This window comes from Dasypus novemcinctus, chromosome 9 (assembly GCF_030445035.2).
Source record: "Dasypus novemcinctus isolate mDasNov1 chromosome 9, mDasNov1.1.hap2, whole genome shotgun sequence".
NCBI lineage: Eukaryota > Metazoa > Chordata > Mammalia > Cingulata > Dasypodidae > Dasypus > Dasypus novemcinctus.
The window spans coordinates 109,429,280-109,453,452 of NC_080681.1; the positions used below are offsets into that span (position 1 = coordinate 109,429,280).

At 46.6% G+C, this 24,173-nt stretch overlaps 1 protein-coding gene across 2 annotated transcripts in view; it reads right to left on the minus strand.

Annotated features, from left to right (window-relative positions):
• The window catches only part of MAN1C1 (mannosidase alpha class 1C member 1), a 141,574-nt gene that overhangs the window by 72,810 nt on the left and 44,591 nt on the right, over positions 1-24,173 (minus strand). For both annotated transcript variants that reach the window (XM_058304080.1, XM_004465446.4), the window contains exon 2: positions 8,870-8,966. In XM_058304080.1, the coding sequence (XP_058160063.1) occupies positions 8,870-8,966 (97 nt within the window). The remainder of the gene's footprint in view (positions 1-8,869; positions 8,967-24,173) is intronic.

The window sequence follows — 24,173 nt, forward strand, 5'->3', positions numbered from 1 at the left end:
TCTGAGTTTACTGTGAAATTTGGCAAGTGCTTGACATCCATGAGGTGAGAAGAGGCTATTGGGTGTCTGCTGGGGGCTCAGCCTTGTTTCCAAGAAAGGCCTTTGGAAGGGGGGGCGGGAACACAGCCACCACGAAGGACTGTCATTTTCAACATGAATCATCTTAAAACTCTCAGCAACTCGCTCTGGGAATACATACCCTGACTCACTCCTCTCCCGACAGGAAAAAGACTTGTTGCTCAAATTTCAGATTCTAACAGAGCCAGCAAAATAGTCCAAATACCCTGTTAGCCAGCAAATAGCCCAAATACCCCCTTAGCTAAATACAGAAATGTTTAAAGTTACATGTGTAAACATAATGTTCTCTTAGAAATGAGAAAACGAACATCAAACGGTAAACAAGTGGGAATCAGGACCTTGTACAGGGAGGATGGTGGGGGGCTCCCAGGACAAGCCTCTCCGGACCAGAGGGGCTAGGCCGAGAGGGGGACCCAGCCCCCAGGGCTGGCAGCACCAGGGCTGGGGTGAGAACCCAAGGCTCCGAACCCCAAGTTTTCTTTTTATAACAACCTGCGGGGCTGTGTTTTCTAGAGAAAGAAATGATCCTGTGCTGGTAGGAAGCCTTTTAAAAAGAAGACGAAAAACGGCCAAGATGCATCTTAATTAGAAACTGCTTGGAAAAAAAATCTTTGCAGGAGGGGGCAGAACACCACATGGCAATGGTCAATGGCAAAGTCAGAGTGTGAAAGGCCCACAGGCTAATTTAGAAATGAGCGCTCTGCCTTTAAAAAAAAATTGAGGTGAAATTCACAGGAGATAAAATTAACCATTTTAAAGTGAACGATTCCATAGCATTTAGCACAGAGTGCTTTGCTCTTACAATTACCCAGTGTGATCCCTGGGGACTTTTTGATCATCAGAAAGTGGCCAAGGAACAAGGGACTCGGCACCGGAGGCCACAGGGAGAGCGCCACGGGGCCTCGGCATCTGTCCAGCAACTGCCTGTCCTTCACATGCGCAGAGTTAATGTTTCCACCCAGTAACCCTCCTTGTGCTAAACGCCCCTTGGTCAGTGACCAGTGCAGCCGTGTCCTCTGGGCTTTGAGTCTCTGGCCTTCGCGTGGAGCAGCTGGGCCTCCCAAAACATGTGACTACCGGGAAGGTTTGCTCACTGCCCTTCACCCTGACCCATTCTATCCAAGGAATTGCAACAGCACCATTTCCGAGGCCGATGACAGCGCTTTTTCAAAACTCAAAGCCTGGGTCAGGAACGTGCACCCTCCGGCCTGCCAAAATCAGTGAGCTACACAGGCTGACGGTGATTTTCCAAGAACTGTGGAAGCTTTTTTTCTGTTTTCACTTTTTTTTGAGGGGAAAAAAAAAACAAAAAAGCAAAATCCATAAAAATGGATATAGTATTTTCGGCCAGATTAAGTCGAACTGCTCTGTCACTGGGGAAGGAGAAGGGTGCATGAACATGGAGGGGAAAAAAAACACCTCATGTTCTGTGAGGACTACGACTATGGATCACCTCCATTTTACAGGGGAGGAAACGGAAGTTCGGAGAAGTTTGTGACTTGCCAATTTTAACTGGTAAATAGTAGAGACAGGGTTTGAACCCAGGCCTATATTCCAAGGCAAAACTGCTGCCTCCCAGAAACAAACATGAGTAAGCAACATGGAGAACCGTGGAAAACTCGGGAAGCAGGTCGTTTTCATAATTTATCTCATCTGGCAAAGTACGCGGTTCCCAAGGCAGCCACACTGAGGGAGTAACTCAGACCCCAGAAAAAGATCCAGTAAGACTGCTGTGTACACATGCCTGTGGGGAGAGAATGTGTGTGCGTGTGTGTGTGTAGGAGAGTGTGAACATTTTGCAGAAGGCACTACTACATCACAGGCCAAAAAGCAATTGTAAAAATGACTTCTTGGGGCCTGGATTTATTCCCTCTTCAACATCATATTTGCTCCGTTTGCAAGGCAAAGATGATTTTTCTCTCTGCCAAGGCCGAGCATGCCCAGCCTGTGATCTGAATATCATGCTGTGTTCATTTTGCTTCCTAAGTCACCCACGACCATAAATCACCCCTTGAAATGGGGATTTGGCTGGCAGGTCTATTGGGGATTTGTGAGATGGAGTGGAATCCAATTTGGGGCTCTCACGGTCATCTGGGGGCCAGCTCGGAGCAAAGGGACATTGCTTTTGCCACGTGAGTGCCTCCACCCTCCAAGGAGAAGATGCCCAAGAGTCAGCTGTGCTGACCAAGCGGCACTGCTGCTTTTACAGGGTCAGCTTGCCGACTCTCAGTGCACCGTGACAGAGAAGGAAGTTAAGGCAGCTGAAGAGGATGAGAGGGACAGACAGCACAGAGTGGGCCCAGCCCAGGGGTGAAGGGCGTACAAAGCAGTAGGCAATTCATTCATTCTAAAATATTTATTGAGAGCTTCCTATGTGCCAGGTTCTCTTCTAGGAACATGATTATTCTATAACAAATACAAAGCAGTAGAAACAGCTTACACTTAATGAGTACACTTGGGCAGGGATGGTACCAGGTGTTTTAGACATAGCAACTTTACTTAATCCTCACAACTGTTGAAGTAGTTATTATCCCCTTGACAGATGGGGAAACTGAGGTACAGAGGCTATGAAACTTGCCCAAGGTCACAGGACTAGTGAGTGGCAGAGCCAGGTTAGTCTGGTTCTCAAAGTCTCGGCTTGGTAACTGTGTGCCTAACCTCACCCAGTCTCAGTTTCCTCACCAGCGAAGTGGGGATAAGATGGGTAACATACGCCTTACAAGAGGAAGACAGCCACAGTGCCTGGAGTGCTGTGTGTGCAGGGGGTAGGTGGGTTCGTGGCCCCCAAATCCTATACACCTCCTGAAAGACAGCCTGTTCCTGCTCCTGTGATCTGGCCATGACCTCAGGCCTGCATTCAGCAACTCAGCCTTGGACATTTCAACTAATCTTAGAGTGGGAGGTGCGAAGAACATGGGCTGGGACTCAGGACAGCAGTGTTCGGGCTCCAGGCTTAGAATTAACACGCCGTGGCACCTCAGTCCCTTCCCTCTTCTGGGTCTCAACTTCCCCAACTCTAAAATGAGGGGATCAGACTTGCCTTCGAAGGGCCCCTCCAGGGATAACATCCCAAGACTATGCCCTGTGCCAATTTCCCCAGCTTACAAGGGAGGATGAAGCTCTCACTGATCCCCCTGACTTGATGGGAGGATTGATGCTCGAGAAGTGCTCCCAGGTTGGCTGGCTGACACCGAGAGCGAGGTCTCACTTACCACTCGCCCAGCACCCCGCAGCCCAGAGACCCATATGCTGGCAGCAGGTTGATTTATTCCAGGGCCTTTAACCCTAACTTCCCCCTGCTTCCACTTTGTTAAAAATTCCAGCATAATCTGATTAAAATGAAGGAATACGGGGTACACTGCTTTGGGTGGGCAGCCCACTTCTCCAGAGTTCTGCCTTAGGCACCTGAGGGCAAGAAGAGAGCCCTGGAGCCCTCATGTGGCTCCCTGGCCCAGGACACTTGGGCAAAACCCAATCAAAATGACAGAAGCAAATCCTGCACAAAGGGCGTTACGTCGCCCCCATAGCATCTGACAACTAGAGCAAGCTTCCTATGGACCAGGCATGCATGTAAGCACTCTACATATATTAACTCGTTTAGTTCTCATAACAATACCATAAAGTAGGTCTATTAGTGTCCCTATTTTATAGATGGGGAAACTGAGGCCCAGAGAGGTGAGGAAATTAGCTCAAGGTCACACTGCTAGTAAGTGACAGAGCAGCATGCAAACCCAAGTCATCTGCTCCCTGAGCCTGTGCTCTTCAGATGGCTTATTAATACTCCTTCCAGGACCCAGCAGGAGGTATTAACCTTTGCCCCTTTTCACAGGTGAGGCTACTGGGCCTCTGTGTACTGCACTTTAGGGCACTGCTGGCTGCCGCCTTATTGCATTCTTCAAATGGCAAACTTGCTCAACAGGGGTAGAGCAGCCCTGAGGAGGGGCCCGCTCTGTGCCCGCAGGGGATGAGGTCCTTTGCACCTCTCCTCTCTAATCGTCGCCGTAGGCCCAGGAGGCAGCGACAGCCCCACTCTGCAGCCAGAGGCCACAGGGATGCCAGCGCTTTGGATCCGAAGCCCATGCTCTTTCCACCACTTGGGGGACACTACCTGTTCCCAGGGGCCACCTTTCAGAGGGGGGTAAGATGCCCATCTCGGCCTGCACCACAAAGTGAGCGGCAGGCTGTGTCCTCTTGGCTCACAGCCACCAGGGTCTTGGGAACGTTTTCTGACAGAACCTGCTGAGGTGAATGCTGGTAAAAAAGGAAGGCACATTTACATGACATTATGGAAAAGGAAACCATAGACATGGTGATGAAAAGATCCGGGGTTCAGATGAGGAGAGGGAGGGATGAACAGGTGGCGCCCGCGGCAATTTTAGGGCAGTAAAACTATTCTGCTTGATACCGTGATGGCAGATTCAAGACCTGACACATTCATCAAAACCCACAGAACATAATGCATAGAGTGAATGCTGATATAAACAATGGATTTTAGTTCATCAATATAATAAAAGTATCACACTAATATAAGATTTTATAATAGGGGAAATTGTGTGCTGAGGGAAGAAGTAAATGTGAACCCTACTTTCTGCGCAATTTTTCTGTAAAACTAAAACTGCTCTGAATTATATAAGGTCTATTTAAAAAAAAAAGAAAGCCACTTTTTTTGGTTATTTTTTAAAATCAATTTTATTGATACATAGTAATAAAGCATACAATTCCGCCAAGGTGTAAAATCAATGGAATCTGCTATAGTCACATAGTTGTGCATTCATTATTTCAATCATTATTAGAGCATTATCATTATTTCAATATTAATAATAATAAAAAAACAAAGAAACAAACAAGAACATTCCTTGCCTTTCAATCTCTCTGTGCTTCCTCCACTGTCCAGAGCTGCTGTTTCTGAGAAAGTGACTTTTGACACTGAGTTGTTTAGGACACAAAAACTGGCCTGAGAGATGCCTCACCCAGAGGTCCTGTCCTCAAAGCGGCGGGAGCAGAGTGCAGGAAAGGGCACGTAGACAGTTGGAAGGGGAAATTGAATTTGGCAAAACGCAGCACAAGGAGACCAGGCTCAGAGGTCCAATGTCCTCGCTGCTGCGGCTCCTGTAAATCTCAGCAAAGCGAGGCACCAGCACAAACTCATTAACCCTTCCCTGCACAGACCCCTTCACGCGGCAGGCCAGGGGAGGAGGATGCAATAGCCCTGCCCCGAGTCCCAGGATGTGGGGAGACTGCTGGGGGTCTCCTGGATGGCTGACTCAGACAGAAGGGGTGGGCATCACCTGCCAACTGACTACACCCAAAATGTCCTGGGCTCAGCCTACAGCGAGTTCAGGAATGATGTCTCCCAGCTGCCTGACAGAGTCCAGGCCAGCTCCTCTCCTTCTACCTTTGGGAAGAGTCTGGTTTCAGAGTACATCATGAGTTTACCCCAAACCACATTCCCTCCCAGCCTCCTAGAAAGCCCCTAAAGCCCCCATCCTCTAGGTATGTCCATAAGTCCCCGGATCAGAAGACCCATGTGGTAATAATAATCATAGCCACCACATATCAAGCAGATTGTATAGGCCAGGCAGTTTTGGCTGGGGCTTTATGTTACCATTAGCTCCACCATAAAGAAAAACTCAGGCTGAAAGAGAAAGGCACACAAGTGATTGTCATGGTTAGGCACATATGTCAAGTTGGCCAGGTAATGGTGCCCAGTTGTTTGGTCAAGAAGGCACTGGGCTAATTGCAATACAAGGGCACTTCTTGTACTTTAATCATCAGTGAGTTGATTGTATGGATGGCTGATTACACCTACAATCAATTGAGGAAATTGCCTTCAGCCATGAGTGACATCTCACCCAATCTGATGAAGGCCTTAAAAAAAAGAAGAGATTTTAGCAGAGAGTTTCCATCTCTACTTTGGACTGCCAGCATCTCCTGGGAACTCAAAGAGGACCTTCGCTGGAGTCCCTGGTTTGCTACCTGCCTATGGAATTTGGACTTGTGCATCCCCATGGTCACGTGACACAATTTTATAAAATGTCATGCTATTTACAGATATCTCCTGTCAGTTCTGTTTCCCTAGAGAGCCCTGACTAACACAGTGGTGAAGTTAGAATTTGAATCCAGGTCTGCTGGGCTCCAGAAACACAGAGCTTCCAGCCAGCAAAGGACTGTTCAAGTCATTGCTTGTGATGAGCTTCTAATTGCTCCTCTCTGACAGCACCTAGACTGGCCCCAGAGAGGGTTCAGGGAAGGACTGCCAGGGTCTATCTCACCAGAGGTGAAGGGGCTTTCTTTATGCCATTTATACCTGAATTCCCAACACCCAGCAGCAGGCTCAGCACCTAATGAGCATTTGTTGAATGAAAGATTAAGTAAATGAAGTCCAACTCTTCCTGCTCAGTACCTGGGTCCCTATGCATCCTCCTCCTCAGGAGCCAGCTGCCCACCAGAACCCATCTGTTGGCTACAGAAGGGAGGCTCTGAGCTCACTGCCAGGAGTGTTGTAGGCACTGGGTGAGGAGGCACCCAGGGTCCTGACAAAGCCACTCTTGGAAGCAGACATAACCCAGAGGACCATCAGAGGCCCTAGAGCCCCCATGGACTCATCTGAGCAATTGCCAACTTCATTTATTACGAGAGAAATCCTAAAGCACTCGTCTATGTTTGGCCCTTTGCACATTCACACACACACTCATTTATACCATCATAGCAGCCCCAGCATGAAGGATGAATGAGCCTAGAGGGTTAAGTGACTTGGACTTGGCCATACAAATAGCTCAGGGCAGATCAAGGACTTGTTCCTGCCACCCCCCAACTGGGGTTTTGACTCTAAGTCCAGGCTTTTTCTCCCCATTCCTGGTTGCTGACTCTACTCCATGCTTGATGATAGGAAATGGGCAGGAGGGTTGAGATTTAAATCCCAGGACCAGAAAAATTTTACAAAATAGGACTTGGTTTAGCCCAAACCCTCCCAGCAGTGTTTCCCCAGTGAATGTTTCCTCTATCCTTGTGGATGATCTGAGTGATAGCTATTCTTGTGCTGTGTTTTATAGAAATCACCGGCCTCCCCCTACCCCCACTGAGTCCCTGAATATTTGCAAACTTTTAAAGAGCAGAGGGAAAGGGGAAGCTTTCTTGATCAGGTCCCTGATTTATTCTAGTAGCAAAAGCTACAACACCTTAGATGAGATTCACATCAGCAATTTTTCCCCAGGGCTGATATGGGATGTTTGGGATACATTTGTTTTCTAAGCAGGTAAGGCAGCCAGGCCCCTAAACTGGAATCCACACATTTCCTATTTGAGGTTAAAGAAACATCCATTCTCCTTTTTTCTGACTCAGAAGAATCTAGGAATTTATCCTCAGACAAAATTTTATGCACAAAGTTGGTAACTGTGCATAATTTTTAATAGCAAAAAATTGGAAAGTCAAATGGTTCAACATTAGCAGGATGTTTAAATGAATTACGGCACATCCATACAAGAACTGCAACCTTTAAAAACATTTTTTTTGAGAAAATTTAAATGACTTAGGAAAACACTTACGATGTAACATTAAGCCACAAAGAAAGTAAATCATATTGTATATAAAGTAAAAAAGGTACATGAAGAAAAGATTGGACAGAAATGAACCAAGACGTCAAGAGAGGCTGCATCTACACAGCAGAAGAAGGGATAGTTCCCCTGCTTTACACTTTCTGATATATTCCTTTCTTTTCCTACATTCCTATGATAATCAGAAATAATAAAGCTACCAAAATCCACATATACCTCCAAGGGTAATGAGTCATTCTGAACAGACAAGGAGGTTATGATGCTGATGGCCAGAGGGAGGAAGGGTGGGTTTGCGTCACCTTTCCCGAAGCACAAATACTGATAAGGCCATGTATATGGGGGCTGTCTTTCGAGAATTTGTGTTTAAGTTTCCTGGGAATTTCCATCTCACACTTGATTCTTTGGTTTCTGACTTCAGGAGTCTACATCTCCAAGAGGTGGGGAGTACAGGTAATGGATTTCCCACTTTCAGTCCCAGACAGTTCCTGCCCCTCTCCCAGGGAAGGAGGCAACGCTGCAGCCTCTTCTCACATGGAAGTCCTGCAGAGAGGGGAGCTGGCAATTTGGATGGGTACTAAATTTGAAATCTGAGACCATGCCCACAATAAGGCACCTTATGGTCTCTCTGGCTGAGAGGGGCTTTCAGGGCTCTAAGTTAGGAGAATCCAGTGATGGGTAAGGGCAAGACATGAGAGAGTAAGACTGGAGAAAACACAAGCTGCAAACAGCGGCAGAACCCATGCTGCTGCACCTACCACACAACGGTTCTATTTGTCTACCAAGTCAGCATGTGAGAGACACATCCCCAAGATGCTAAAGGCAGCACATGTTCCCATCCTCACTGGATATATGTTCAGTTTCTCCATTAAAACACCCAAGATCATTTTACGGCAATACTTGGCAGGATGGGATTTAAACTCAGGCCTTTGTGTCCTTTACGACTTCAAACCTTCTCCATGGAAATAAATCTCTATCCCTCGCTGTCCCCACTCACATTTGCAAGTTTCTTCGCTGTTAAAAAAATCAATGCTAAGTATATGCAAAGAAGTTTGTAAGGTTAGGGAGAAGCAAATGTGTTTCCTACAAATTCAGGAAGGCTCAGAAGCCCAAACAGCTTGGAAGAAATTCTTAAACTTTGGAGCCCCCGCTCTGCAGAAAAAACCCCAATACAAAATTCCACTTGGCCTGAAGGAGGGCAATGAGTTTCCCCAACATCAAAGTGGTTTGAATCAACTCACCGAACATGTTACCCTCGTAGCCATCTTTTGTTAGTGGACGGAGCTCATTTTTCCCCATTGCATAATGTTTGTAGCTTTGCCAGGCAAACTGCATCATCTGCAAGAAAAAGCAGAATACAAAAAACTTTAGTGTGACAATTTCCAACAATGTGGACTGATCACCTGACTTTGCCCTATGCAAGAGGATTTTAAACCACATTTAAAAAATAATCTTCCAAGTTTCCAAATTGAAGAAGGTGACTTCCTCTCACTAAGGTTTTATTCACAGTTACAGCTGCCTAGAATGCTATTCTCCATGTGTCCAAAGCCTATCCGTAGATTGCTTTGAGAAGACACAAAAGCACTAAATAAAATACATTCTACCTGTCCATCGAAGCCAAAGTGAAAAGCCACCTCTTCCACGCTTCTGTTTTGCTCTGGCCTAAAGCAGTCTTCTGCAGAGAAGGTAGAGAATACTCAGAGTGCCTGTTTTGCTTAGACTATTTTACTCAATCTAATTGAACCAGCCCATGAGCGAGGTGTCAACTCCATTTTACAGAGAAGGAAGGAGGCAAATGGCATGAAGGAACTTGCCCAAGGGTACCCAGGGAGTCAGCAACAGTGCAGGGGATTAAACTTGTGCCTCCAGCTCCAACACCTCGATTCGCTTTGAACCCCTCCAACACTTGGCCTGACTACCCTGGCCAACCCAGGCTACTTAGCAGCCCAGCTGGTCACTGCTATATTTTATTTCCCTGGGTCTGAACCAGAAACTACATCTGCCTTGCCTCATTTTCCTCCACAGCTTCCAGCACAGGGCTATGGCACATGCAGGCATCAATGAAGAGCTGTTGGCTTAGTCACTCAGTGTGTGCAGTTCTTACTACCTAAAGGTAACTATGTCTCAGCCCCCTCAGGAGCATCCCACAATCCTCTTGCTCCTCTGGCTGCACTTAGCCCTGGAGGCTGAAGGAGATGCAGGAGGACAATCTGCCCCCATCCCCATCCTTGCTGACGCTGCCCACCCTAGGCTTCCCTTCTTTGCCTTTATGGTTTTCCCTTTTTGCCTTTGCAGGGCACATTGCAGAAGAAGCACAGCATGGCAGAGCTCTGGAGAGACTGGTGGGCAGAAGAGGGAATCAGGGGTAGGTGGGGGAGACAGTCGAAGGGCTGGTGGGTGGGGAGGCAGCCTGGTGCCACGGAAAGAACTCAAGCTTTGGGGCGAGAGAGGACCCTGGTTGCCACTAGCTCTATGACTTTGGCAAGTGACTAAATGTTACTGAGCCTCAGTTGCCTCATCTGTGAAATGGGAATAACAAGGCCTGCTTTGTCTAATGCTGAGAGGATTCAATGAAAGAACATAGTTGGAAATGCCCAGCGTGCAGCCTGGCACAGCAAGTACTCAGCAAAATGAGCTCTCTTCCTGCCTCGACCTATGAACTTCCCGCTCTGGGCCCCTCTCCTCATCCATTCATCCATCCAACCCTCCTTTCTATTAGTTCTCCAACTTTAGTTTGCATCAAAATCATCTGCAGGGCTCTTTAAACGAGATCGCTGGGCTCACCTGAGTTTCTGATTCAGCAGGTCTGGGGTAGGGCCCAAGAATTTGCATTCCTAGCAAGCTCCCACACGACGCTGCCGGTCCACGGGCCACATCTGAGAACCACTGCTCTGTTCTTTTTGTCTACTTCTCTCACTTTCAGCCACTGGCCTGCATCTTGCTGCTGCTCTTCTCCTCCCATCTCCAGGTGTGGTAGTTTGAAGTTGTATGTACCCCAGAAAAATATGTTTTTAAACCTAATCCATCCTGTGGCGTAAACCCACTGTAAGGAGGACCTTTGATGCAGCTAATTCGTAAGGTGTGTCCCACATGCAGCAGGATGGGTCTTAATCCTATCATTGGAGTCTTAATCCTATCACTGGAGTCCTTTGTAAGAGAATGAAATTCAGACAGAGAGAGAAAGCCTCAGAGGAAGCAACCAGAAGCTGGAATCGAACCCAGAAGAGAAGGAAGAGACCAGGAGATGCCACCATGTGCCTGGCCAAGTGACAGAGGAGCCAAGGACCATGGGCACGCAGTGCTAGAACACCAGTCTTTGGGAAGAAAGCATAGCCCTGATAATACCTGGATTTGGGCTTTTTTCCAGCCTCAAACCATGGGCGAATAAATTCCCATTGTTTCAGCCAACCCATTTCATGGTATTTGCTGGTGCAGCCGAGGAAACAAAAATACCAGGCCTGCATTTCCTGTACACCTGGAAGTCTCCTTCTAGGATTCCAGCTGCAGTCTCCATGCACTGCCTCCCTCAGGGCCATAGCCCAGAAGCTGACTCTTCGGGGCACATCTGGACAGCAAGTGTAGATGTGCTTCCTGCTGCAGCCCAAGTGCGTACACCAGTAGGGTAGACCTGACAGGTTTTTGGCCTGACTGTCCATGAAATGGCAGATAATCTAGTACCAGCTATTCATTTGAAAAGGTGATGAAGCTGAAGCTCAGAGATGGAAAGTGGTCAGGTGGCACAGCATCCAGGGCTGGAATCCAGATCTCTCGACTCCCAGGCAAACAGACCCCATTCCCCCGTGCTTGGTGTGACTTGTGGCTCTCCAAATGACACACATGTAAATGTCATAGTCATGCATTCCAAGCACTTGGCGTGGGTTTTGAGGCCTGGTTCCACTGCTCTGTTATTTTCTACTTATCTTGAATTGGCAATACCAGGAAATAATTGCTGGGTATGAGTGCGTGAGGGAGACTGGCCTCCTCCCTCAGTCTCTCCTTTCTGGGGGGCTCCTTCCATTAAGCCAGTGTGAGGTGAGGTGGGGAGGTGGCTGGTGGGAGAGCAGCAGGAGGTTGCTAGAGCTTCAATGACGCAGGGATGAAGGGGCGGGAGTCTGGAGGATGAGGACTACATCTTCCCTCAAACCTCCTCCTGCTTAAAAAAGAGGCTGAGTGAAGTGGGTGTGCAGGAGTAATTAAGAGAATCATAGGTATCTACACGTTCTCAAAGGAGCTGTCACTGCAGGATGTGGAGATGTTTGGAATGAGGCCCATTTCCATAGTCATCCACACCAATGGAAACAAACGAAGGTGCAAATAATCCCTGCACCATTTGGAACTGGATTCAGAAGGCAACCAGGGCTGCCTCTCAGTCACACGGGCAAGTGTACAAGGACATGGAGACCCTCAGATACACGTGTGCCTCCCACTTCCAGTGACGGGCGCCTGGGCCCAGGTGCTGATGAGCAAGGAACCGAGAACGAGCCCTGTAATAAGCATTCCTTATTTCTCTTCCTAATGTACCTGAGCTAGCACCCACCAGGTGCCCCGTCCTGTGTTCAGGTGGCAGTCTGGGCTGCAGCCACTGTGGGAATGCTCTTCTGGCCCCATCCTCTTCCTCTCTGCTAGTTGTCTTTGTTCAGGTCCCCGCTGAAGAGGCATTTTTATAAGGAGGCCTCCCCCCGACCAAGCCTAAATCAGGTCTTCCCCACTCCCACGCTGCATTCCTGACGCATGGTCTGTTAGCAGCCTGCAGGCAACCTTTCATATGTGTGACTATTTGATCAATCCCCACCCCCGCTCTCGCCATCCACTGCATTCCCAGCTCCTCGTTCAGGGACTGGCATATAGTGGATGCTCACTACGTATTTGCAGAATGAATGAAAAAAACACACACAGAAATTGGCTCTGACCTTAAGAACTTAATACGTGTTGGGAGACCCAATGTGGACCACACATGCCACAAGTAAGACATGTACCAGGCAAACAGATCAGACACGAGGGACTGCTGAGCAAGAGGTGCACAGAAGAGGCAAGCCTGTATCTCAAGGAAAGCCTCATAATGGGGCACAAGAAGAGTATGACTCACAGCAGACAAACCATTTCATGAACCTTCTAGAATTGGTGATACATGCCTTGGGCAATCCCTGGACTTGGCTGTAGAGTTAGACAGTCCCTGACTTAATGCTTAGGCAGCTCTTAGATCACAAGGTCACCCTGTCTGCCTCCTGCCTAATGAAGAATCTCTGTATCAAATTCCTTAATAAAGGATTAAGCAGCCTCTCTTAGAACACTCCCAGTGATGGGGTGCTCACTACCTCACCAGGCAGCCCATTTCAACTGTACAGCTTCACAAAGTTGTTTCTTAAATAGTCAGAATCTATTTTTCCTCACAAGCCTTGGGGAAGACAAGCTTATCCTGCTTCCACCCCACAGACCGTCAGCCATGAGGGGCAACCTGCAAGTCTCAGGTTGCCTCTTCCCCAGCTGAACAGCCAGCTCCTCAATGCTTCCTAAGGGAGAGCTCTGAAATCTCTGCACTCATCCACGGTGTCCCCCTGAACTACAAACCCATCAGATATAACGGCTCTCCAGGGTCCCCCAAGCCTTTGTTGGCCATTTGCTATGGTTGGCCACACTTCCGGTAATGAGCAGAACCAAAGTGCAAACTCCCCTGGGTTACGTCTGGACCAGATCCTGTAGGTGTGGACTTGCCATCTGTCCCCAGTAACTTCACCTCGTTGGACTTGCCTACCATTCCATGCTGTCGGAATCTTTTTAGAACCAGAGTCTACCATTCACCATGTTTGTCTGCTAGCTTTGGGTCATCTGCAAACTTGATGGGACTGTCATCAGTGTCTCCCCCAAGTTTTTGGGAGAAACATCAAATGACCAGGCTGAGAACAGGGAATAGTTGGGGCCTCTTTCCTGGATCCAGCACCACTCTGGAGTGTTGTCTGTCAGCCAGTGGAGAAACGACCAAACAATCAGTATAAGTCTTGTTGCTCCATTTTTGTCTACAAAGATATTGTGAAAGGGTTGAAATACAAAACCACTCTGCCCTGGTACAGGAAAAAAAAAAGGTGTTTTTTTTTTTTTTTCCCTCTTTGTAAAGGAAAATAAGGGATTAGATGGGCATGATTTGTTCTTCAAGAACCATTTTGGCTCCTATGGATTACCATTTTTTGTTCCAAATGCTTGCAAATCACTAACTTAAACTTAGTCTTACTAGGATGGCTATAATAAAAGAGTGCTGTGTTGCAAGGATGTGGAGAGTTTAGAACCCGTATACAACACCAAATGGAGCCACCTCTTTGGAAAACAGTTTTAGCAAAAGAAGTTAAACAGGGAGTACCTTATGAAATTCCAATCCTTTCTGTGCAGAAAACTGTTAACACAGCAGGCCTTAGACCACTCTCCCTAGAAAGGCCTGCTTATTAGGTTGGCCCTTGGCTGGCATCTGGGAGCTTAGATTTCGGGAGCATTCCTACCATTCCCTGGTAAGGATAATTTACTATACCTAAACTGCTTGTACAAACAACATGGTTTATGCTGAACACCTGCTTTCCTTTGGAGAGCCTGGAATTCTGCCATGTGTGGGGCAAAGGGTGTCTAAGTTTACCAGCCCTTAATAAAAGCCTTGGGCACTAAGTCTCCAGTGAGCTTTCCCAGTAGAAAACACTTCATAAGCATTGTCACAATTTAGTGCCAGAGGAATTAAGCACAACCTGTGCTGCGAGAGGACTCTCAGCAGCTCGTACCTGGTTTCTGCTGGTCTTCTCCCCATGTGCCTTTTCCCTTTGCTGATTTTGCTTTGTATCCTTCCCCATAATAAATCATTGCCATAAGTACAACTAGATGGTGAGCGCTGTGAGTCCACCTGGCAAATCATGGAACCTGTGCGTGGTCTTGGAGACTCCTGACACAATACACAGGGAATTAAAAACAAAACACACATCTACACAAAACCTTGTACATGAATGTTCACAGCAGTATTATTCACAATAGCCAAAGTGGAAGCAACCCAAATGTTCATGGATAAACAAAATGTGTTATATCCATACACTGGAATATTATACATCCACAAAAAATACTGATAAATGCTATGGCATGGATGAAGCTTGAAAATATTACGGTAAGTGAAAGAAGCCAGACATAAAAGGACATATATCATGTGATTCCATTTACATGAAATATCCAGAACAGGCAAATCCAGAGAGATACAAAGTAGATTACTGGTTGCCAGAGGTTGGGTTGGGAAGAGGCATGACTGCCAATGGATATGGGGTTTCCTTTTGGGGTGATGAAAAAGTTCTAAAATTAGATTTAGTGATGGTTTCACAACTCAGTGAATACATTCAAAACTACTGAACTGTATACTTCCAAAGGGTGAATTTTATGATATGTGACATATATTTCAATAAAGCTGTTATTTTTTTAAAAAACTATTAGTGGGGATGCCATCTGATATGTTCCACTGAGAAGGCACAACACCACTTCTGTGATATTCCTGCCCAAAATGCATAACCTGAACTGAATCACAAAGAAACATCAGACACATCCAAATGGAGGGACAATATACAACATAAATGGCCTGTGCTCTTCAAAAATGTCAAGGTCACAAAAGAAAAAGCAAGACCGAGGAACTGCCCCAGACTAAAAGAGACTAAAGAGATGTGGCAAGAAGATGTAGCACATGATAGTGGACTGGATCCTGGAGCAGAAATAACAACAAAAACTATTATTAGTGTTGCTCTAAAGGACATTATCAGCCAAATGGCAAAATGCATGGTAAAGGGGTCAGAAAGTAGAAGTGCATCAATGTTAATTTCCTGATTTTAATGGTTTTTCTGTAGTGATGTAGGAAAGTGTCATCATTTTTTTTTTTTTTTTTGAAATACACAGTGAAGTATTTAAGGGTAAAGAGCACCATGTTTGCAGCTTACTGTCAAATGGTTCAGAAAACAATAATTATGTGTGTGTGTGTGTGTAGTGAGAGAGCGGTAAAGGAAATGGTGAAATGTTAACATTTGAGGAATCTGGGTGAAGGGTATAGGTGAAATATTTGTTTGATTTTTGCAACTATTCTGCCAGTCTGAAATTATTTTTTAAAAAGATCAGGGAATTTTGCCGGAGGTTGATGTCATTTTCACCTGAATCTATACATTCCAGAATTCCATTTTCTTCTTCTTTCTGTAAGTCATGAGAGAATGTGCTATCCCCAGCCTCCTTGGTTCCCCTGGCCCCGCCGCCCCTCAGCCCTGCCTGGCCCTCACGCCCCTCCTCACCACAGGGGCCCGCTCAGTCTGGTCAGAAGATTGAGCTAAGCAAGCAAATTACGAACTAGAAATTCTGTTTTCTCCCTGTTATAATTATATAACTATGCTCAAATGAAATGTTCATCCTTACTCTATTTTTCCTGCTCCAAAAATAACTAAAAAGGCCTCTTCTGTGGTGCTGTACATTTTCCAGAACTCTCAGTTCAATCTGGACTTCTCCCACAGCCAGGTCACTCCTCTCACCTGAGCTTGGTGCCATGCCCTCTCTTGTAGTCTGCATACATCCTTTCAGATTGTTTTAAAAATAAGGCTGATGTGTTGTTTTATTGTTGTTTTTTTATTTTTTTGAGGTACCAGGGCTGGGGATTGAACTCAAGATCTTGTATATGTGAAGCTGGCACTCAACACTGAGCCACATTGGTTCCCCAGAGTTGGGTTTCTCATTTGTTTGCTTGTTGTTTTTTTTTGTTTTTAGGAGGCACCGGGAACCAAACCCAGGACCTCCCATGTGGGAAGCAGGAGCTCAACCACATGAGCCATATCTGCTCCCTTCACATGTATTTTTTTTATCCCCCTCCCCCCTTGCGGCTTTGCTTGTTGTCTGCTCTCGCTGTCTATTCATTGTGCGTTCTTTTGTGTGTTTGTATTTATTTTTATTTATCCCCTGCCCCCACTGCAGCTTGCTTGTTGTCTGCTCTCTTTGTCTATTCACTGGGTGCTCTTCTGTGATTTTACTAGTCTCCCTTTTTGCTGAGTCACCTTGCTGAGTCGGCTCTCTGCAGTGCTTGTGGGCTGGCGGCCCTCCACAGTGTGAGGGCGAGCCTGCCTTCACAAGGAGGCCCTGGGACACAAACCCAGGGCCTCCCATATGGTAGACGGAAGCCCAACTGATTAAGCCACAGCCGCTTCCACTTCACATGTATTTTTAGTTTATCAAAGATATACATCCTCATTGTAGAAAGCAGAGAGAGAGAAGGAAATATCCAGAATAGGCAAATCCAGAGAGATACAAAGTAGATTACCCATCATTTAGCTGAAACTACCATTCCCACTTTGATGACTTTCCACTCTTCTTCTAACTATGTATCTTTCCTTCTTCCAGTGATTATGACATAAATATTTTCCATTTTATTACAGAGACTTTGTAAACATCCTTTTAAATAGCTATGTAATATCCCAGCAAGTAGATTAATCATTTACTTAATCTTTCTTCCATATAATTAAACATTTAAGTGATTTCTAGTTTGGGACTATTATAAATAATACCATAATGAACATCTTTGTGCATACTCCTTCTACATTTCAAATAATTTCCTTGGGCCACAGTCTCTACAGATTTTTTTTTTCTTCCCTTCCCCTCCCCCCCAGTTGCCTCCTCTCTGCATCCATTCACTGTGTGTTCTGTGATCACTTCTATCCTTATCAGCAACACCGGGAATCTGTGTTTCTCTTTGTTGTATCATCTTGTTGTGTCAGCTCTCCGTGTGTGCAGTGCCATTCTTGGGCAGGCTGCATTTTCTTTCACGCTGGGCGGCTCTCCTTATGGGGTACACTCCTTGCGCATGGGACTCCCTTACGTGGGGGACACCCCTGTGTGGCACTCCTTGCGTGTATCAGCACTGCGCATGGGCCAGCTCCACACAGGTCAAGGAGGTTCAGGGTTTGAACCGCGGACCTCGCATGTGGTAGGCGGACACCCTATCCATTGGGCCAAGTCCACTTCCCTCTACAGATATTGTTAGGAAAAAAATTAAAAGTTATTAATATGTATGCACCTTTTCAAAGATTAAACTCAGATAGCTGGTTTTGCCCACCTGTGTGCAAAACCTGATGAATAGGAAAGCAGTATAACTCTTTTGTGACAATAGAATAAAGAAGTTCATTTGGAAAGATAAAACTAATGTAACGAACAGTCACTGCTTACATTTGTGCAGCTCTTTGCTTACTTTTATTTCATCTGATTTGGGTAGTTCAGTGGATTTAGCAAGAGAGATACTGTTCCCATTTAGAAATAATTATACAAGGATGAAGTAAGGTATGAGATATAAAATATTAAACAGATATTAAAAACGTGTTTTCAAATGTTTAGTGATAAGTGAAAATGCTCATTATAAACTACTAAGTAGAAAATCAGGATAACAAATTATATGGTATGAAACTTATTGGTCTAGGTATGCATGTTAAGAAAAAAGACTGGAAGTAAATACACCAAAATGCTAACAGTAGTGATGTCTGATGATAAGAAATTTAATGACTTTTATTTTCTTCTTCTTATTGATCTATATTTTCTGAATTTCCTATAATGAATATCTCAGAATGTTTATAATGTGAAAAATAAAGGTTAAATGAAGAACAAAAAGAAGAGATGATATGATGCTACCCCTCAGTCAAAGGGAATTCAGAGCATGCTCGGGTGTTTGGCCATGGGATGGATGTGACTGAGCTGAGTTTTGATAGAAGAAAGGAAGGTCTTGGTAGCTGGGAGTTGGAAGGAAGGCTGCCCACCAAGAGAACAATATAAATAGAAGCACAGAGCCAGAATTCCAGAGTCAAACAGAATTTTAGAGCTAGAGACATCATTTATTCCTGCAGCCACATTGTATAAGAACTACGGGAGGTCCAGAGAGAGGAAGAGACTTGCCGTGGCCAAGATAGAATAATTAAGAGCACCAGTCTGAGAACACGGCCGAGACCATGAAGCAGCTGACTGGTTAGGGGCAGCCTGAGCTACAGCCAGAGAAACTCAGGACAGACAAGAACATGACTGTAAGAATCAAGATTCATGGGAAGTGAATAACGGGAGAAATCATCCTTTGACCCCCACCGGGTTCTAGAAATACACTGCAGGTAACAACCATGAGTGCGTGTGTGTCCATGCTAGAGGCAGAGGTGGCTCTGGATGGTCTCTGGAAAACCTTCCTTCCCAGTCTATGATTTATCGATTCAAAGAACAAACAATAGACCACAAAGCCTCCCTTCACCTGGGTCCTGCAATGGCAGAAAACAAAGCTCCGTGGTGGAGAGATACAAGGCAGAGCAATCAGAGCCGAATCCTGAGACTCCTCTTCAGTTCCTTCTCAAACAAAAGACGTCCTTGTCCACTTGAGCAATTTACAATGACATGAAGTCTTAAAATGAAAAATATTTACCAGTTTAAGGCAGGCACCATTATTTTAAGGTTCTCTTTATAGCTGTCTCAGAGCTTGAGAATTCTCCTGCAGAAAAGCAACTGGAATCCACTGTATCACCCAGGAATTCAAGGAACGGATGAAATTGGAATACCCACATAGTACCTAGAGAGCAGAAAACTCATAGAAAGTTTGCACTAGAAAGGTCTTTGAGGAAAAGTGGGGAGGGAGAATGTGAGCACTGAAAGAGAGATATCGCCCCATTTAAAAAAAAATTAAAACACACACACACAGGGCCAGATCTGGCAGGGACCCAGAGCCACAGTTGTTACCATCTCAGAGCTGCCAACAAGGGAAATGGATTTTCCCAGTCGTTAAAGACAAGTGTTCACAGCCTTACTGGCATCTCCCAGCAGTGACATCAGGGGCCCCTTTTGCTGAGATGAGCAGGGAAAGATTTTGTCTTTAATGATACCAAGATCTAATGAACACACAGACAGGGAGATGAGACGATGGGTTCATTTTTTTTTTCACCTTCAGCAGAGCCCAGGGAAACACCGGACAGCTCAGCACCTGAGAAGCACCCATGTTAGATTACCTGATCCGGCCCTATCCATCAGCCCAACACAAAGTGATCTGACTAGTGATCACTGATGAGACATGTGAATACACATAACCCCTGGCTGGTGCTTCTGAAGCTGGAAGGATTTGGGATTTGGATTTGTTTGGGAGGGCTGGATGGAAGATAGAAGGGGGCAGGTTCTGTCTTCTGTCTGCTTGAACCATTGAAAGGCAAATATAGGGAATTAAAATGCTATATATGACACTATATATCTGAGGTACCAACAGCTCTCCCACATCCTGCCCTTGGGGATTTAGATTGAGGAGTCTCAGTAATGTCACCTCCTTTGGAGCAGTTCTAAGGCACCATGGTTGAGCAGGGGGGCCCCTGGACCTTGCTGCTCAAAGTGCGGCCATTAGAAACGGCGCAGGAGCACATTAGAAATGTAGCATCTGGACCCATCCCAGACCTGCCCAATCAGAATCTAGGTGATTCAAATGCACATTCAAGTCTGAGAGGCTCTACCACCTACTGGCTGTTTGGCTTTCAGCAAGTGACTTAACTTCTCTGAATCTCAATTTCCTGACCTGTAAAAGGAGGACAGGAATACTTAAGGATTATAAAGATAATAAGCCTGAAAGCAAATAAGATAACATATGTAAAGTGTTATATGCTGAATTAAAGGCAGCCAGAGGATAATATACAATAACTTACCCAGTAAGTATCACTCTGTGCACTTCTCTCTCTCCCCACCACCACTGTAGCAGTTTGGCATTGTTTATGAATTCCAAAAATAGATACTGGATTATATTTGCAAACTGGTCTGTTCCTCTGGCCCTGTTCCCCTTTGATTGTATTAAGTTCAGAGGTTTCACTTTCACTTGATTAAATTATGATTAAGGCTTTGATTGGGTCACATTACTAGGGCATTGAGAAAACAACATGGTAGAGGAGAGAGAGAGTTTTTGATTCTGGAACCCCGGGAAGTAAATATACAGAAGAACACAGAGGAATTGAGATGGCTCCACAGACATGCAGAAGCCCCAGGAAGAGAAAGAGCCTGTAAGTCTAGAGCTGACCCTGTGGAGAGACCAGAGCAGCTCAGCTGGAAGAGGAACGAGCCCTGGGAGAGAAACAAGACTTATCCCAGCCTACAGCTGATATTGGAAGAAGCCGGGACGACAGAGCCTTAAGAGAAGAGGAAGGCTGAACCCTTCCAACAGGTGACTTTGGTGAGGGACATAACTTACGCTTTATGGCCTGGTAACTGTAGGCTTCTATAAATAGGTTATCTATTTATAAATAACCTTTATGAAACTCAACGGATTTCTGGTATTTTGCATCTGCACCCCTTTGGCTGGTTAATATAACCACCATGAGGATCACCCTAATCCAAATCATTCACACGGCTCCCTGGGACTCTTGCAGCAGCCTCTTAACTGGCATACAGGAGTCCTCTCTGGCCTCCTTCTAAGTTATTCTCTGTACTGCAGCTAGTGGGATCTATTTGAAATGCAAATGTATTCATATCTCCCCCCCACCACGATGACACACACACAAAATATTTGAATCAGATACAAAGATTAAACTCCCTGCAGAGGCCAGCCCATATCTCCAAGTCTCATTTATCCTCCCCATCTCTGCCCCAGCCAGTTTCTTTCTCAGTTCCTCAAAGAACCATGCCACCTCCCGCCACAGGGCCTTTGCACTCTCCTTGGAACATTCTTCTCTCCCCTTTTTGGCTAATGAATTCCCTGGCCTCCTGGGTCAGGTAGAATCCCCCTAATAGGGTAATTAAAGACAAAATTCTACATTAATTGTGCAGTTCCTTAATTAGTATTTATTTTCCCCCACCAGAATGTAGGCACCACGGGGCTACATTGGCTCAGTTGCTCCCTGTAGCTCCCCAGCACCTAGCAGAGTGCCTGGTGTACATGTGCATGTTGGTAAAATGTCCCTTAGTGGGGATGGTGCATGGGGAGCCTGCGGGGTTGCTCACATGGTGAAGCCTGCGGAGAAAGACACCGGGGACATAAAGGTTCACTGCCCAGCCGTAAGAGTCCAACCCTGAGACCCCAGAAGCAGTAACAATGTCCTACTCAGTGAGACCTTTATAAACTGGCAAAAAGTTGGCAGATGGACAAAAAGAGCTGGACAGAAGAGTCACAAAACCCAGGAGCAAATCTGAGGTCTGGCTCTGGATTTAGATCAATTCTCTCACTGCAGCCTAGGGGGCGGGGGTGGGGGGTACTGGGGAGATAAATGAAGGTGGGAAGATAGCTCATCTGCAAGTAAAACGCCAAGAGGAAATAGTTGAGCAAGGCCCTTCTGAAAGAATTCAGTAGAAAAATGGCTCGTGTGCAGGTAGCTTTACAACTTCCAAAGCGTTTTGGCTTCCTCTCGGTGTGTTATGATCCCATGAGTTAGAGTGTGGGACTCCACCCCCCTTTCACAGATAAAGAAACTGCAGTTCCTAGTGCACACTTTTAAGGAGCACCTCTCAAGTGCCCAGCGCGGTGGTCAGTCGCATTCAGTCTACACTGCAGCCCATGGGCACTCTTTAGGACAAGGTAGTTAAGACACGGTGCCAGGATTCAAACCCAGGTGGTCTGTGTTCTTAGCCTCGGGGCTCCACGGTTCTCACCGAATGGAGCAATGACAGCCCCGAGCTCCCCGGTGCCCTGAGGTCAGGCTGCAGTGGAAGGAGCTCAGCCCAGTGCCTGGCAGGCAGGAGGTCCCGGCGCTCAGACACCTGCTACGCCCACCCCAGGTTTCACATCCATTGTCTCCTGTCAGGAAACAGCACCACACCCTCCTGGGCCCTCAAGCCGAAACCTAGTCCTCCCAGTGTCTCCTTTTTCCCCAGGCCCCATGTCCTTTCGCCCTTATCTCTGACTGCCCGGCTTCCGGCTGCTCAGCTCAATCCCATCCTCTCTCCTCACAACCCCAAGAGTAACCTTTAAAATCAAACAACCCATTTCACGCGACTCATTGGAGTGAGACCCTTCAAGGGCCTCCCGGCGCCAGAAGGGCCACCTCGCAGGTGTTCCCCCCGCACTCCTGCCCGCCCACCGCCCAGCCAGAGGACGTCACCCAGACACACACAGCTCCTTCCCACCTGTGCGAGGCAAAACAATGCCCCCCAAATGACCCTGTTCTGGCCCGAGAAGCCGTAAATATGTTAGGTCACGCAATACGAGGAAATGGAAGTTGCAGAAAGAATTAAGTTGCTAATCGGCTGATCTTAACATGGAGGGGATTAGCCTGGATTATCCAGGGGGCCCTATGTAATCACAGGGTCCTCACGGGTGAGAGAAGGAAACGGGGAGAAAGTTCAGGGCGGTAAAGAGGCGAAAGGCTCTTCTAGCTATTGCTGGCTTTGAGGAGGGAAGAGGGCCATGAACCAAGGCATACAGGCAGCTTCTGGAAACTGAAGAAAGAAGAAAACAGATTCTTCTGTAGAGCCTCAAAAAAAAAACTGAGCCCCGATGACACCCTGATTTTAGCCCAGTGAGGCCCATTTCAGATCTCTGACCTCCATACCTATGAGAGAATAAATTTGGGTTGTTTTAAGCCATACATTTGTGTGATTAATTACAGCAGGGATAGGAAACTAATGTACTACTCGGGGCCTTTGCACTTACCAGTGAGGGAACGAATCAACCCACCAAGTCTCCAATGTGCTTTTCTACCATCGCCCTCTTCTGCGTAAGAAATTCTGATAGTCTGGAATTCACTGTTCTCCCCCAGCCCCTTGCATTCCATGACAGTACTTCACACCTCTGCAGGGTCATAATTTCTTTCCTGCCTGGCTCCTCTGCTCCTAAGCACCATGACCTACTTACCTCCACATCCCCAGCCTCTGGCACAGAGCCCAGCCAACCAGAGCACCTCAGCCTAGCATGTGAATAACCATGTGCCGCGTGTGCTCCATCTACTACTAACAGCAGACGTGCGCCAGCCACTTACTGCGGGCTGAGCCCGTGCCGAGCCCTCACCAGCACCCCTGCAAGGTGGGTTACAGATGAAACCATTGAGTGCTAGAGGGTTCAATAACTTGCCCAAGGACACAGAACAAATAGTGGCAGAGCCAGGAACAGGATACGAAAAGGTAACTCAGGAACTGGCACTGAACCCTGACAGCAAAATGCCTTCCACCCGACAACCCTCCGAGGTCCAAGCCAGTGTCTCCTTTTCCCACACATTCGTGGCTGTGCAGCTGGCAAGGGGCAGGGCCGGTGTTTGAAGCTGGGGTCTGGCTGATTCAAAGGCTGTGTGTCTCTTTCCATCTCACCAGGCTGTCTTGCTGTCTAATGAATGAATGAACAAAACACCGACCCAGCACCTCTGGACAGCACGTGGCACGTGGAACATCAAGACGAGGACTGGCTGCTGTCTAGTGCCTGGGCTGACAGGCCCCTCTGAAGTCTGCCGCTCTTTGAAAACTAGAAACATCCAAGTCCTGCTCCCCAAAGGCTCAGCCTGCTAGAAGGAATGGAGCCCCTGGAAATGTAAGAGAGGCAGGCAGCACCAGCTCTTTTGCCCAAATGTTAAGATTGAGGAAAAAAAAAAAAAGAAA